The sequence below is a fragment of the Phaethon aethereus genome (assembly GCF_964289735.1).
Source record: "Phaethon aethereus genome assembly, chromosome: 3".
Classification (NCBI taxonomy): Eukaryota; Metazoa; Chordata; class Aves; order Phaethontiformes; family Phaethontidae; genus Phaethon; species Phaethon aethereus.
Window position 1 is genome coordinate 14,352,134 of NC_138576.1, and position 15,991 is coordinate 14,368,124.

Genomic DNA, 15,991 nt, shown 5'->3' on the forward strand with positions numbered 1-15,991 from the left:
TCACATTTTAAAAAAAAAAGGGAGAGAGGGGGTGCGGATTGCTATTTTTAGATTGTAGAGGAATGTGTTTAAAGGTTGTTGGGTTTGGAGGTTTTTTTAATGAACTTCAAACTGTGACTATTTCAAAAATATATTCATTATCATACTTCCAGGCTGTTTTAACCTTAGTTGCTTGACATTCCTTACATTGCCCCATCCCTGGAAACATTCCAGGTCAGGCTGGACAAAGCTTTGAGCAACCTGATCTAGTTAAAGACGTCCCTGCTCACTGCAGGGGGATTGAACTAGATGGCCTTTAAAGGTCCTTTCCAACACAAATTGTTCCGTGATTCAGTGTTTTTAGGGGATCCCTCTTTTCCTTTACCATTCCTTGGTACAAAAAGGGACAGCAGATACTGTAAAGGATGAATGTGGATTTCTATTGAGTAAAGATAAGTTTAATGTTATTGCAGTGTTCAATTACCAGAAAATGTGTGACAGCCACCCTCAGTGTGTCTACTAATCTTCTTAGTCAGACTTTGCATACATCAAGAAGGGACTTAATATTTAATTATGCTCTAGGTGCTGTAAGTAGTGGTCCCACAAATCAATGCGCTGCTGGGAAACAGGCCAGCTCTTTCAAAATTAAAAATGTACTTTATGGAAGCAGCTACCTATCAAACAGTCAGAAACACAGCAATTTCCAGTTCTCTAATGATTAGTTAACAAAATTAAAAATTCAGGGGTCCTCATTTTTCAAAGGCTTGAGAGTCTTTACTTCACGTTCCAGTAGCATCCCACGCTTACTGGAGGACGGAGGCATGTGTTGTTTTAATCCCCTTGATGAATTTTATCTGAGCTCTTCAGGTTCTGTAATTTTCTAGTTAATTGGTGCATGAAAAATATGGGTCAAAATACTGACTTCTTTATATATAAAAAAATTTGGGGGGGAGGGAGAAAAACATGGTTTAGAATGCTCATATCAGATTTTAGCTTTATCTAAGATGGGAAATCCATTTATTTTCATCATATAATATATAAAAATATAGTCTGTAATGACTCCCAGCACTGTCTAACATATGTAAGGTATCAACTAAAAAGGTTATGTGTGTGTACATAGTCGTTCAGTTCAGTGACCGGTTACAAGGTGTAAGTTGCAGTCAAAAGAGTTTGGGTTTTGCCCCAGGAGGTTACAACGGCACTACCCAAGCTTCTGTAGGTAAACCAAGGGTTAGTTTAAGATAAGAGGTTAATAATTGTGAAGCTTCTAAAAGACACACCTTGTCTTAAAGGAATTGTTTAATTATTATGCAAATGCAATATGTAATTACTATTTGCATGCCACTTAAATGCAAATAGCTTTGTCATTGAGAGAAAGTAATCTCATTTAGCCTTTCCCCTCTTATTGTTATGGTTTTTTCATGATCTTGGTGCACACAGAGCTGCTGAGGGCTAAGCATTTTTCAAAATTGGAAGGGATATCTAATATGAGTTCAAGATTCTAATTGTAGGCACCTTTCTTATTTTATCTGTTGTTTGTTTCGCCCCCCCCCCCCGAAGTTTAGCTTTGAAAAATTGCCAGATTTATTTGGATTTGTGTTGTGTACCATCCCACACACATGTGCCCTTCCTTCATATAGGCAATTTATGTATGCCATATGCAAGTTTTATGTGTCACAGCAACCTTAGTAATGTCTATATTAAGATAATGGTTTTCTGAGAACTTGGGTATGGCTATCAAGCCTCCATTGCTCTTTTGTTCTTCCTCCACTATATGAAAAATGTATATTAGTTCACATGATGTTTCTTCATATGACTTCATAAAGAAAGGTCAATGTCCAGTGATTTTCAACTTTATCCCATTGCTTCTACTTGTGTCAGAGATTTAAACATAAGGAGTTGGAAATCACAGTGAGATTTAAGAATTCCCAGGTCATTTTGTTGAAGTCATTTATCAGGTAACAATGAGCTGTATCTAGCTTGATCTGGTACAATACAAGTGAAGGAGGTGTATCTGTTTAATCTTCAACCATCTTTTATTGGTGGAAAATGCTTAACTAAAAGAAAGATTTATGGTCTTATCAACTTTGAGTAAATTTGTTATGATGTTGTTTATAATTCTAGAGACATTGTTTCTCTACTGGTAATGCGTAAAAATTAAGTTTAAGAAATTTAATTTAGGTTTTAATTAATATTTTAAAACACTAATTTCCATTCCTTGAAGATGCAATTTTAAATATGAGAACATGTGAAATGTATTTTTTCTGGGAACATAAATTGCAGCGTGTATGATTAATTAAATACTTCAAGATGCAAATGAAATATTTTCCATTAACTACACAAGTAAAACGGATAAGACAAAGTGGAGAGAAAAGCAGTATAGCTTGAGTGAACGTGACAGTTTCGAATGTGAGCCCTAGGTACTACGGTGTTCTGTGGCTAGCAGCAGTTGCTTCAGAGGAAGAGTGCTCTGGAGTGGATTCATGGGGGATAATTCACTTGCAGTAATAGGTCTTTTGTAATGAAAGGTATAAGTGGAGAATGGTTTAAACATTGCATATTCTGCTTTTATTTCAGTTTCAGAAAAATGAAGAGCTCATTAGTGATGTATTCAGAGTTCCATTATTATGCTGCAAAGAAATTCATGGGTGAACTGTGATTCAACCTTGGGTGTCTCTTGCTAAATTCTTGGCATTGGTACTCCGTACAGTATTGAATGTAGAACGTGCTGAAACTTTGTAGAAAGATATTTTTTTTTTTAACCCCTTTATGCAACTTGCTATGCGTTGTTGGTCTATGTTTTATAGGATAGTAAAATCTAGAAAACCAAAGTCCAAGCTCTATGTACTTCATCACTTTTTTCCTTATTCTGTTGTTTACTCTGTCGAAGTAAACAATTCCAGTCATGTTACCTCATCCACAGTGTTTCCTATCTCTGTAACTATTCTCTCCTCTATCTCAGAGCCCACTGTGATATCCACTATACCTCCTGAAAGGAGATACTTTGAGAAGTGAATGTGATGTCCTTGTGGAAATTAACAGTACATGCTTATGCACCCCAACACTTTGATTGCTCTCTTGACTTCAGCTGTACATTAAGCAGAGGTCTCTGAATTTCATCCAGTGAAGTTCAGGTTCCTGCTTTGACTTGATGAGGCTAATTTTGCATATTTTAAAATGTATTTGCTTTACCATTGTTACATTTTATTTGCCATCATATGTTCATTTGCTTACCCTAGACTGTGGTTTTGGGGTTTTTTTTGTCAGTTGGAGGTTTCTTTCTACAGTGTCCTTGACAAACATAAGATAGCTCATTTGTGTGCATTATTATCTGTTCAATGCTTGTGGTCCTCCAAAAACATAAGTTAATTTATATAAGCAAAGAAGCAGTCGTAAAGTCATTAGAAATTCTACTTTTTACCTTTACTATTTAATCATAAACTGTTTTTTTTTGTTCGTGTGTTTTGTATTTGTTCCTTTTAGCAGATCAAGTTCTTCAGTGGTTTCTAGTCAGAAATGATAAAAGCCTTTTCAAAATATAAGTAAATTGTGAAACTGTTTTTCTTTAGGCATTATTTTGTTAATATCTGAAATAAGTATTTCATATTAATGACTGTGATATTTCAGTTGATGCCATGCTTTTTTTTCAAACAGTCTTATCTTATTCCATCAGCCATCTTGCTAGCTGACAGTTTTTAATTAGAGGTCTGTAAATGCTATATCAGATGAGGAGCTCCTCTCAGGTATTCTTAAAATAGTTCTTACTTCATAGTAATTTCTGGTAGTTCATGTTTGTTGAGAGCTGATGTTAATTTAACAGCTTAAAGTTAAAAGTAATATTTAAGGATTAAAGTCTTGTCAAATAGGCTGTGTCTTCCAAAACTCTCTTCCATTCTGAATGTGGAGTATCTATATTAAACATAGACTATGAAATATGAAACAGTGATTCATAGCTGGTGTGTACAAGTAAAATGACATGTGTGTTTTTAAGTCCTTCATGTTGCACAGATGTGAGTTTTAGCCATTATTTACATAGATCCAAATTTTTACCTATTAACTGACATGTAGTCAATATACTTTTTAAATTACATGTACGTTAATCCTTTCTCTTTCAGTTCTAGCGAGCTAGATATATAAATCTTTCAAATGCATATTTTTCTTTACTTGCCCTTATCTCTCTGTCAATATCTATGTACATTCTTCAGAGGTTTTCTCTGTGCTCAAATGTATTTGCAGATTAGGACATAGTCTCCTGCAGAATATAAATGAATGGATTTTATTTTCTGCACGAGTTATGCTTTTGTATGCATTAGGCAACGCATTTGTGTTCACTGAATCTATATGCATTTCTTAGTGAGCTGCACGTCAAGCAGATAAGGAATTAAACAATATATAAATCATAAGAAAAAAGTTCAAGGGTATTTCTACAAGACGGGCATCTCAACATGTGGCTGAGCCCTTGTTTAATTCATCACCAGCAGGCTTGTGGTTGATTTGGTTTTAAACTTGAGTCCCATAACTTGCTTATCCTGTTCACTGGCTTCAGTTTGAGCAGGCTTTGACCTGTGAGATTAGGCGCATCCCTTTAGTATCTGTGTGCAGCAGGCTTTCATATGTGGTCAGTACTCATATTCATAATAATATTTAATATGTGAAGCCCAGCATTGGGGGAAAGCGCAAGAAAGCATGACCTTAGAGTTCTGCCTCCTTTGGGGTAGAAGGTACAGGTTGTGAACACCGAGTTTGTCATGCAGAACTCTTGACTTCATTTTTAATTTTGTATTGATTGTTCTAAGATTGCTGTTTTGATCACAAACACTTCTTTCTGGTTTATCAGCCAGTGCCTGTTTTTCCAAAGTCTAGGTTATAGCAGCTCACATTCTCTTTGTGAGACTTGGAATATGCCCCACCAAGACCTCCTGTCTCCTTGTTGGTCTTAAACTAAAATGGAAGAGAGATGTGAGGTAGCCTTTGCATCACTGTCTCTAGTTATATTCCCCTAGTAATGGAAATCAACAGTACTTTGAATGTGGTGAGGTTTTTTATTTTTTTATTGGTTTTGGTTTGTTGCTTTTTTAAAGTGGCTATTCCTTAAGCTGTTGATTTTTATTAACTGGGATAACTATAAGCACAGCTTCAAAAATGCTTCTTTCAACCAAGGGAATTGAATCTGTGGCATTATTGGTCGAGGCTCCGAACTAGATCATGTTTTTCCTACAGTGTTTTTTCAGAAAATAGAACTACATTCCATCATTGTACAGGGGCATTGTGAGCTCAATAGAACAGTTTTTAGAAAGTTACCATCTCTCAGTTGTGACTTACTACCATGTAATACGTTTCCATTTACCAAGATCCAAAATGGATTGAAAGTAGGATTGTCCACATATGAGCTTGGGTAGATGGAGAAAGTAAGATGAAAACATCTCATTTAAAACTGACAGGTTCCTCTGCCATGAGGGGAATATATTTGGAATATGTTTCTGAGAAGGTAGAACTCATCTGTGCTAAAGGAAAGATGGACTTCTCAAATGACACATACTGGCATACAAAATTTTTTTTATGGAACTTAGTGCACTGGAAATCTTTGAACTTGACAGGTTTACAATTTAGTTGTATGTATGTGCTCTTTAAATTGCACTTTTCTTATCCAACAGTGCTGTGAATAAACTAACACTTTTATAATCTAAACCACAACTTTCTGGGGGTTTTCTCAAAAGTAAAAGTTTTTATCAGTTTTCCAAAAAAGGCTTTCCAAAAATAGGAAGTAAATGCAGTACTGAGACTGAATGCTCCATAAGGAAGCAGATCATGTCAGTGCCTTGTAGTAGTCATTTGGCAGTATTTCTTTTTCTAGGAAACCTTAATTCTAAAACACTGAATATTTAAAGGATATAAAAGCTAGTGCTGTATAAATGTGTTCTTAATTGCCTTTAACTCTATGGTGCTAGGACATAGAGAGAAAGCTACTATACCACATTATTGTTTAAACTTCAAAATTTCAATGAATATTGCAGAAAGAATTTTAAAGGAGATATTAAGTTCAGGGTGAAGTCTGTAAAATATATCTTTGAGAAGCAACTTTCGCTTGACCTCATTGACTCCTAGTCAGCTACCTTGTGAGAGTGCACGTTTCACATATTAGAAATGATAAGCTTACTTGAGTCCCTGTGTTTCCTCCATTCCGCTTGGAAACTGCGTATAACAAAATATTGTGGACCCCATGTGTTTTCATAATGTACATTTTAACTAGTGTGTGAGTATAAGAAATGTCAACGCTGGTTCAGATCAAGGTCCAATTCAGCCCAGTATTCTGTCTCCAACGGTTGCCAAAAAAACAGACATGGAAGGAAGAGTAGGAAAAGTAAACGTAGGTATGAAGCTTATTCTGATATTGTCCTCATCTGTGGGGGATGAGAGGGGGTTAATTAGGAATAAGAACTGGAAACAACTCTGTGTAGAGAAGCTGTAAATTTAGGTGCTATTGTGGCAAGATTAAGTAAGGGGAATCTTGATAAAACCAAATAAGGATGATAGGTGCGAATAATTTACCAGAAAGATATTAGACTTGTTTACACCTTAAACTTGTTTACACCTTAAACTTGTTTACTTAAATCAAAAGACTGTCTATTAGGAAGCATTCTAGCTCAAACAGAAGTTACAATTTTAGTGCAAAATTATTGGATAAAATTGTACACAGGTATATGTAGATTATCAGAATAGATTGCAATAATGGCTTCCTCCAGCCCTAAAATCTCTTAAACTTTGGAGGATGAAACTATAAATACAGTGAGGAGAAAGAGTAGTAGTTCCCCAATTTCCTTCTTCTCGGGTTCTCTGACTTCCAGCGTATGTCTCGCAAAACAGATTAGCTCACTAGTTTTTAACCTCTTCTGTCTGGCTGTATGTGAGCTCTCCTCCTAACCTGCCTTTAACCAGGTATCTCAAACTGTCCATGCCCAAGCTTGCAGCTCTGCTCTCATGGTTACTCTTGGCTTCCTTTCTCCGTGTGTGCTCTTGCCCATACACTGGTAGATGTGTGGCCGAATAACATGGTGGTTTGTTCTTCCAAGCCTGTTACTACTCTCTCCAGACCGACCCTGTTGTGTCTTTGAGGATTTCCCTCTCAATCACAACTTAAATGTTTTCTTTTCTAAAGAAACCCTGGTTTAGAAATAATGGGATGCTGGTAGCACGTTGAGGAGTTCAGCACTTGTGGTTTTGCCTTTAAAAAGGGTTTACTGTTGCTCCGTGTTGTGGTTTAACCCGGCAGGTCGCTAAAACAACCACACAGCCGTTCGCTCACCATCCCTCCCTGCCGGCGGGGTGGGGGAGGGAATCAGAAAATAAAGGTCGAACTCGTGGGTTGAGATAAAGACGGTTTAATAGGACAGGGAAAATAAAAGGAGAATAATAATAATGATAAAAGAAAATACAAAACGAGTCATGCGCAGCGCAATTGCTCACAACCCGCTGACCGATGCCCAGTTAGTTCCTGAGCCACGGCCCCTCCCCGGCCAACTCTCCCAGCTTTATATACTGAGCATGACAATGTATGGTATGGAATATCTCTTTGGCCAGCCTGGGTCAGCTGTCCCAGCTGTGTCCCCTCCCAGCTCCCCGTGCACCCCCAGCCTGCTCGCTGGCCGGCCAGAGCGTGGGAAGCTGGACAGTCCTTGACTGCTCAGCAACAACTGAAAACGTCAGCATGTTATCAACATTATTTTCATCCCAAAACCAAAACGCAGCACTATACCAGCTATCAGGAAAAAAATTAACTCTTATCCCAGCTGAAACCAGGACGCTCTGGGATGTGAAGATCTTGAAGAAGAGCTTTTGATATGTGCTTGAGGTTGTTTCACAAGTATATAATGTGTCTAACATCAAGGTTGGTAGGATGTCTAGCATCTTGAAGCAGTTTGAAGAGAATGGAATGAACAGTAGCCTTTGAAAGCTCCTGATCTTATCTTTGCGGGGTCAGTAGCTACACAATTTCCAAAACAGCTGTATACTTCTGCAGCTTGTTTTTACTGGCATTTTTCCACACTTATGTTCATACTGTGAGTAATTAACTTTTAAACGTCTATTTAACTTAGTTCGTAACTTTATATGTCCTTTGTAAGAAGCTTTTAACTTTGCAGCCTTGTACTGGAAGTAGGTTTCAGTAACTTATGTTTGTGCAGACTTTTCAGCAGCTGCACAGATAGCAGCAGAATAGGGACAGACGGACCACAGGTTGACCCACAAAATGAGAAGAGGAATTTCTGCAGCGACCAAACCTGTCTGGCCTATTTGCGTAGGAAGGGCAGTATTTTCTTGGCCAATTTACCTAATTTGATCGTAAACTCCTTAAGGCAAGACTGTTGTATTTTTGTGCCATGAACAACACACCAAGATGGCAATTACAGAAATTCTATCAAATTATTATCAATCCATTCAGTCACTGTTTATAAACTGTGTTAAGTCCTGTCTAATGAGTGGAAGCAGGTTTTAGCATCAGCATTGCCTATCTCAGATCTGAATAACATCTTTCATGTCAGATCTGTCTATTATTTTAAAATGCAGCGTAGATGAATTCTCTGCCACTAGAGCTTGGGCAGGGGGGGAGATAAATAAAAATGTAGTGCATTTTACAAGGCAGTCCTGACAAATTGAAGATGTATCATAGCAATAAGGGAGTACTCAAATGCCTGCTTAGTGTTTCTATTTGCAGTGCCGTATTAATTCAAATTTATGCTGCAGTGATGAACATGAACATATTTTGAGATATTTACATTTACAATCTGGTGGATGTAATAAAATGAATTTTGTAATCACGTAAATCAGTAGGTCTTTGGTTGCAGCTCTTGGAAACCACAAATGCCTTTAGTATGGGGTGCTTGTTTGAAGCACGGATGTAGCTTTTCTCAATAAACAAGCAATTACAATGAAGGTAAATATTTTTTCCTGATTTCTGCGTCTTGATTCTTTGGTTGCAGTCACCCTTGTCAGTTATTTCCTTACAACATTAGCAGTGAACAAAATCTGATGAAAACCATGGCTCTGCCATGCTCACAGGGAGTAAAAATGTAATTTCCAGAAAAGATTTCACTGAGGTGAGGGAGGTGGAGTTCTGTCTGCGTTAGTTTCCGTGCTCACCATTGTCGTATGTAAATAGGCAGCGTTTTGTATTTTATCTCAGCGGAAGGAGAGGATTGGATTGGCTGAATCTTCTTATTGGCACTTCCATTTTTTAAACAAAACACTCTCTAGGTTATCAGCCAAGCCAGTCAGCACCAGATTCTCAAATTATATAGCTTTAGCAATAAAGCATTTACGACTCTCTGAGATGTCTTTGTTCTTTAGAACCAGGAGAACATTATATAGTGGATACCTATGCCTCAGGGACACAATTTAGATACAGCAATATTCCACACTTGCTGTAAATACTGATTTTAAACTAACTTAATTTGCAAGAGTGAGACAGCTTACTGAACTAAACAACTGATCCTGCGGACTGCCATGCCAAAGATGTTCTTTATCAGTCACGTATGATGTCCACAGCTTTACACCTTAACATTCTTCAAGTGTATCATCTTACAGTTTTTATGAAATACTAAGTTTCTAAAAGCTACAGAACAAACTTTTGAGGGAACTTTTCATATTTGGATTCCTTCATGTGTGTCACATGTGATGAGTATCGATAAAACAATAACAAACCTATGGAACAAGATGATGAGACAAAACCTTGTGCATTGGAAGTGGATAAAGCTTGTTACGGAGTTTCAACACTTGGGGCATCTAATAGGATCTAATCTGTGAGGGAAGAGAACTGTATAAGTCTTTGAAAGATTTCATCATCAGGCAGAACCGTTTTGGGGTTTTATTTGAGGAGGGATTGTAAGTGCATTAAGTTTTTATTTCAGCACTGGTATAAATAACATGCCTTCCGAGTTTGCCCAGGATGGCTGAAGTCAGATAAAAGGTATGTTTGTGCTCAGATAATGTACTGTTAAAGAGGTTACAAGTATATCAGCCAACGACCAGATTCCTCTTATCATTTGTACTTCAGCAGTAAAAGCACCCATATACTTCTTCTATTTTTTTGTATAAAACCAAATGTTTTAAAAAGCTTATAGGAATCTTGTCTGATGTAACTTTCTACTAGCAATGTGATGTCAGACCTGAGATATTTTGTCCAATTGTTTGGTAAATAAGTAGACTCCAGCAATAAATTTTTCAGCAGTGTTTTAATTTTCTTAAGGTTTGCAATAGCTGTTTTGATGGCTGAAATCATGTAATTCACTGAGGTGTATTGTGTGGCCATGCTCAAAGGCACGCAAAATAGTATATCCCAGACAAAAAGAAAGTCTGACTTCGTCTTCTGGCATGCCGTAGCTGCTACCCACTTCTAGCTGCAGTTTTACTCTCATTCAGAAGTGTGGTTAATCTTCGGTCTTTGTCAATATTCGAGAAAAGTGGACTGGGTTTTGCCTTTATTAAGCAGTGATAATATGGGATGAGTCAGAACTCCTTTATGGGCCATCCTAACCACTGCTAATTAATAACAGGAGAAACTGGGGGAAAAGATGTAAAAGCAAAGTGTTCTGGAGGAGAACGTAAGATTTGGAGGAGTTTGCACTGATTCAGAGAGCTGGTAGCGTCTACTGCAGTTTTAGGCAACACTCAGTGCTGTTTGTGTAGCCTGTATTTTGCTTTGTTCATTTCCTATGTATTTTTAAAAGAACATGAGCATATGCAGATGTTTGCATATTCTTGATTTTAACATATGTAGTCCCTCACTGATAATGAAATTGCGTATTTTAACAGTTTAACATAAGGTTTGCTTTCACTTGGGTTATAAAACCAAATACAAATTATCATGAGTATAATTTCTAAAATTAATTCCCCTAATTGACTTCCCCATTGTGGTAAATATTTGCGCAGCTTTTTATTTTAATGAAAAACATGAAGCTAGCTGTTCTACTGCCAAAGAAAAGGTATGAAACTAGGGAAAATCAAGACAGAATTGAGCAATTATGTTGTTAAAACTGAAAGTCCTTGCTTTCTTTTTCCTTGCTTTGTTTTTCTTTTTTTCCTTTCATATTCCTTTGGGATCATCTGAAGTTCAAGCATACTCCTTAGTGCCTTGCTATAGGCTTCATTATTCTGTTTAGTGACAGATTCTTCTTTACAGGCACTTGTGCTATCAGGGCTCTGAGCAGTTCATGGCAAGTTCTCTTTGTATAGCCTTTGAGTATTTTAGAGGGATTTTTCTTGGGTTTTGTTTAAAAAAAAAAAACAAAACAAAACAAAAAAAACAAAACACGGAGGGGGACGTTGAGTTATAGTATCCCATTACCGTGGTTTAAAGATGATCATACTGGTCAAAATGCAGTGCCTGGTTGCATTGCAACATTGAGAGTCATCTGAATAAATCATTCAGAGTCGCTACAAGGAGAGTGTTCAGTTAAAAGTGGAATTTTTGATATTTTTGCTGTGTTATTGCAACAAAACAACAGGCTTAACTAGCTATGGCAACTGCATTTCCGCTAGCTTTCATCTCTTTTAAGATGAAATTTCTACCTTTTAACACAGAACGTGCTCTGTTTCCGCTGTGTGAGGTGGCTGCTTCCTCACCATGCTCTCCCTCAGCCTTGGAAAGAGGAGAGAATACAGAGGAAAGCCGATGTTCTCTGTGTGTATGTATATATATGTGTAGTAAATATAAAAAAAAAAAAACACACCTCATTCCAATGTGTTTCTTCAAGTTACTGCTTTCTTGCAATGCTGCTTTTTTTATGGTTTGATTGTAACTTCTATTTCTGGAGAATTGTAAGGACAGAATTAGAGGCAGGGCAAGGTATCATGTCATTCAAATTATAAAGCAGTGTGGAAACTATTTAAGGCAAGTACCTTGATTTACTTCATAGCACTGATATTTCACAGAATCACTACGGTTGGAAAGGACCTTCAAGGTCATCAAGTCCAACCACTAACCCAATGCCACCGTGTCCCTAAACCATGTCCTGAAGCGCCACATCCACACGTTTTTTGAACACTTCCAGAGATGGCGACTCCACCACCTCCCTGGGCAGCCTGTTCCGATGCTTGACCACCCTCTCGGTGAAGAAATTTTTCCTAATATCCAATCTAAACCTCCCCTGGCGCAACTTGAGGCCATTTCCTCTTGTCCTATCACTAGTTACTTGGGAGAAGAGACCAACACCCACCTCACCACAACCCTTTCAGGTAGTTGTATAGAGCAATAAGGTCTCCCCTCAGCCTCCTCTTCTCCAGACTGAACAACCCCAGTTCCCTCAGCTGCTCCCCATAAGACGTGTGCTCCAGACCCCTCACCAGCTTTAAGTTAAATATTTAACTTAAAATGGACTCTTCTTGTTTTATAGGAATACCAATACCTTGAAAAGAAGGTTTAAAATGTTTTATTATTGTCTGTGTTTCTGGTACATGGTGTTGATCTTCTGCTCATTAGGATTTTTCTAGTGATGCTAGTGGGCAAATCGTGCATGAATTTCAATCATCTTGATTGTATAAAGGGATAAACACACAAGTTAAATACAGGTGCTTCTCAGAAGGTATGGTTTTAGACACTGCAATCTTATTTAAAACAATGGGACTACTAATCAGCGTGTAATGTGAACTGTGGACATAATCTTTGCCAAATCAGCATCTATTTGATGATATTTCAACTCGGGAATACTTCTGAAAAATATTCCTGATACTGTCAACTGTGTGACCGTTGTCACACACAGTCAGGCATTCTCGGTGTTAAAGCATGGGTTTAAATCAGAATCTCAGCTTTTCTTTTTTAAAAAAACATTACTCTAACAACGACATTGTCACAAGAGTGAAATATTGCTTAAAACATGCTTGAAACACAGATATATGTGTAGTATAGGAATGACTGATACATGCAACATATGCAGTAAGATACATTGAAGAAGGGAAAATAGCTAGAACTTAAAAGATGGAGGGGTGGGGAGTTTAAGGCAGGATAACACTAGTCATCTTTTTTTTTTGAAGTAGTCGTACTTGTCATCTACCCATCAATACTTTGGTATTTTCCATTTGTTGCTCTTTCATTAACCTTCCATTTCTTCAATCCTTAGTGCTGCGTTTTAGGTCACCACGTGCACTCTTAAAGGTATGCATACTTATACGCTACCTTGTTACTTTTAATCTTACCTGTTTCACAGTAAATGGAAGTGACGTGCATTTAAAATGCCACATAAAAAGTGAATTTTCAGTAGTTTTCTTAAAAACTATTAATAACTAACACTGTAGAAAGTTCACTTTATTTTTATTACTCTTAGTGAGAAGCATAGGCAACTTGAAAAAGGCCATTGTAGAAAGAAATCTTGCAGAAATGCACACCATGATTAAGAATAGAAAGGTAATTCTGAGTTACTTTGGTTGTATTAAGTGTTTTGTTATGAGCAATCATGTTGCAAGGATCCAGCTGTCCAAACCACAACATTGTAATATTAGATTAATTAACCACATAAAGAAAGTGTAAACTCAAGTCTGCTAAGATGCATTATCAGGCAGAATTATTGGAATTCAGTTCATGTTGAACAGGATGTCTGATCCACTCTCATCTACTGTCTGCTACTAATGGCTCAGTTTCTGTGACCGCTTTTCTCATCTATTAATATTGTCTGTGCTATTTCTTTCCATTTTTATGGTTATCATTAAAGAGATCTGAACATTATTCTGTGTTTTGAAGTAACATGCTGTTTGTGCAAATATATTAAAATGTACTCAATGGACCATCCAGAATGCTACTTACTTCTTTTAAATATTTAAAGAACTAGTTGTCTGAACAAGGAGTTTGGGAACAGATGAAGCAATGTGAGACCTTCTGTTGTCTAGATAGTACAGAATTTGCTAAATTGCTAAATATTTTTGATCCTTAGAGGTTAGTATGTCTTATGTGTCTTTTACCCATTCCTGTTCTTCCCCCTTCTCTTTTCAGCCTTGTGGTTTAAATATTGAAGATGATAATATTTTGTATTAGCAGGTATAGATGGAATTTAGGGATATTACAAATGGGTAACTGATGTCTGCTATGTGACATTTGCAGTACAGACAAGTATTTTAAATGGACAAATCTCAGAAACATTTCTTCACTGTCTAAAATGTTTTAGTATATGGTGCTTTCAGATGTACCCTGGAGACAAAAGCAAACAGTTTTTCTGCACTAAATATTTTAAAGTCTCAAATCATGTAGGCAACTCAATAAATGCATCAGTAATCGTTGTTTTCCAACTTCTTTTGAAAAATTTGCCCTTGATGTATCACAGTCGCTTTGAAAAGATGGGAATGTGATCTTTAATTTTTTAGAGTAGCTGTAGAACTAAGGAAAACTTTGTCCATGTTTGACGTCTTAGAACTACTTGGGCTGAAACAGAAAAGTTAACAGTTAATGCTGTGTATCTTCTGCGGAATTATAAGATGAAACTGAAGTGTTTGATATCCTGGAACTTTTCAAAGTTTGGAGGAAAAGTTCAGTGTTGGAATGTGTTAATAACGCAGAGGAAGCTACCTTGTTATTGTAACAAATTATTTTTAAACTCCCAAGAACTTTTGTATGTCAAGCAGACAGTGAATAGCTATTCCATTTGTGAAAGCCCTCCTAGTGTGATAGCCAAATTCTAAACAGAAGCTGCTTCTCATTTAGTAGCAGGTTGGTTCTCATTTGTGGCAACCTTCCTTCAACAGTCAGACCTTCTACCTTGCCCTTCAGTACCGTGCAAACTGCAAGCAGTAATTACCTGTAAAAGAACCTGTCATCAACTGAAGTGAATTCAAGTCCCGGCAGAAGCTGCAGGGTTTAAACTTAGATGGACACTTTTCCTGAGATGGAGTTGTCTGGTGGCTTGCTGATGGGGCCTGGGTTTTTGTTTTCCTAGATTCAGACCCCTATACAGAGAAGTATTACAGTACTTGTCAGCCAACGTTCTCCACTGGGTAAATTAATTTAGAATCATCTTTCAAGGCTCTTTCCTGTGTGAGAAAAGATTAGATGCTGTAAATTCAAGTAAAATTACTGAATTTTCATAGGTGAGGGAGAGTAATATGTATTAGGGAAGCACTAGGGATACCCATTCTTTAAAAATATGTGTATATGTGTGTGTATATCTATATATCGAGAAAAGGGAATTTAAGGAATTTTTGGTTGTTTGAAGAACACAGAGATAAGATCCTCTGAATTACTCGATGAATGTACTTGTGTGGGATTGCATTGTTTTAGGAATGTATGCCTAAGTCATTCCTCATCATCTGCGTGCTCTCCTGTTTTATTTGCATGTGATTGAAAATGAGAGGTAAGAAAATTAATTTCTGGGAAAATTACATTCACTGTGTTCCTGCATTGTTTTACAACAGTGATGTCCTTCACAGATAGTTTGTTCATTTGCTTTTAAATCCTTAATTTCTTAAAAGAAATCTGGTTTTGGTTTTTGTTTGTTTGTTTAGGTAGAGATAACAGATATTGAAAATGAAGAAAAAAGGTATGACCTCTTCCTGGGACTTCTAGAGTCTAGTCACAGTCCGTCTGAGTTTCAGCACTTGGTTTTACTCCTTCAAGCTTGGCCACCGATGGATATGAGCAATGGGTAAGCATTTCTTCAGTCAGTCATGTAATAGAAGAGTTCTAAGTCTTCATGCTAGATAATATCATGTAGTTTTCAGTCAATGAATTCAAACATGGCTAAGAGGAGTATGACCTTTGGAAAGAGTCATACTAGGAAAAACAAATGATTTATTTAAAGCAGCATCGAAACAATGTTTCTTGTAAAAACTATATATACATATGTAGAATGTATGATGAAAGAGGCAGAAAACCATTTTATTGCCTGAACTTGTTGCACAGGAGGGCTTTCTAGCTACTTAAAGTTATGTATTTTGCTCTTATTTTTGGCAGTATGTACAAGATCCATAAAGAGGAATAGAAAGTTCTGACTGTTTTTTCCATTCAAAGTTATACTTCGCAGAAAAAACTTTTGTAGAA

The 15,991-nt window shown here is 37.0% G+C and overlaps 1 protein-coding gene across 1 annotated transcript in view; it reads left to right on the forward strand.

The window, feature by feature from the left end:
• Nucleotides 1-15,991, forward strand: part of NBAS (NBAS subunit of NRZ tethering complex) — a gene marked incomplete at both ends in the record, with an annotated part of 185,312 nt that overhangs the window by 141,647 nt on the left and 27,674 nt on the right. Inside the window, one exon of the mRNA XM_081997756.1 lies at nt 15,457-15,596. Within this exon, the coding sequence (XP_081853882.1) occupies nt 15,457-15,596 (140 nt within the window). The remainder of the gene's footprint in view (nt 1-15,456; nt 15,597-15,991) is intronic.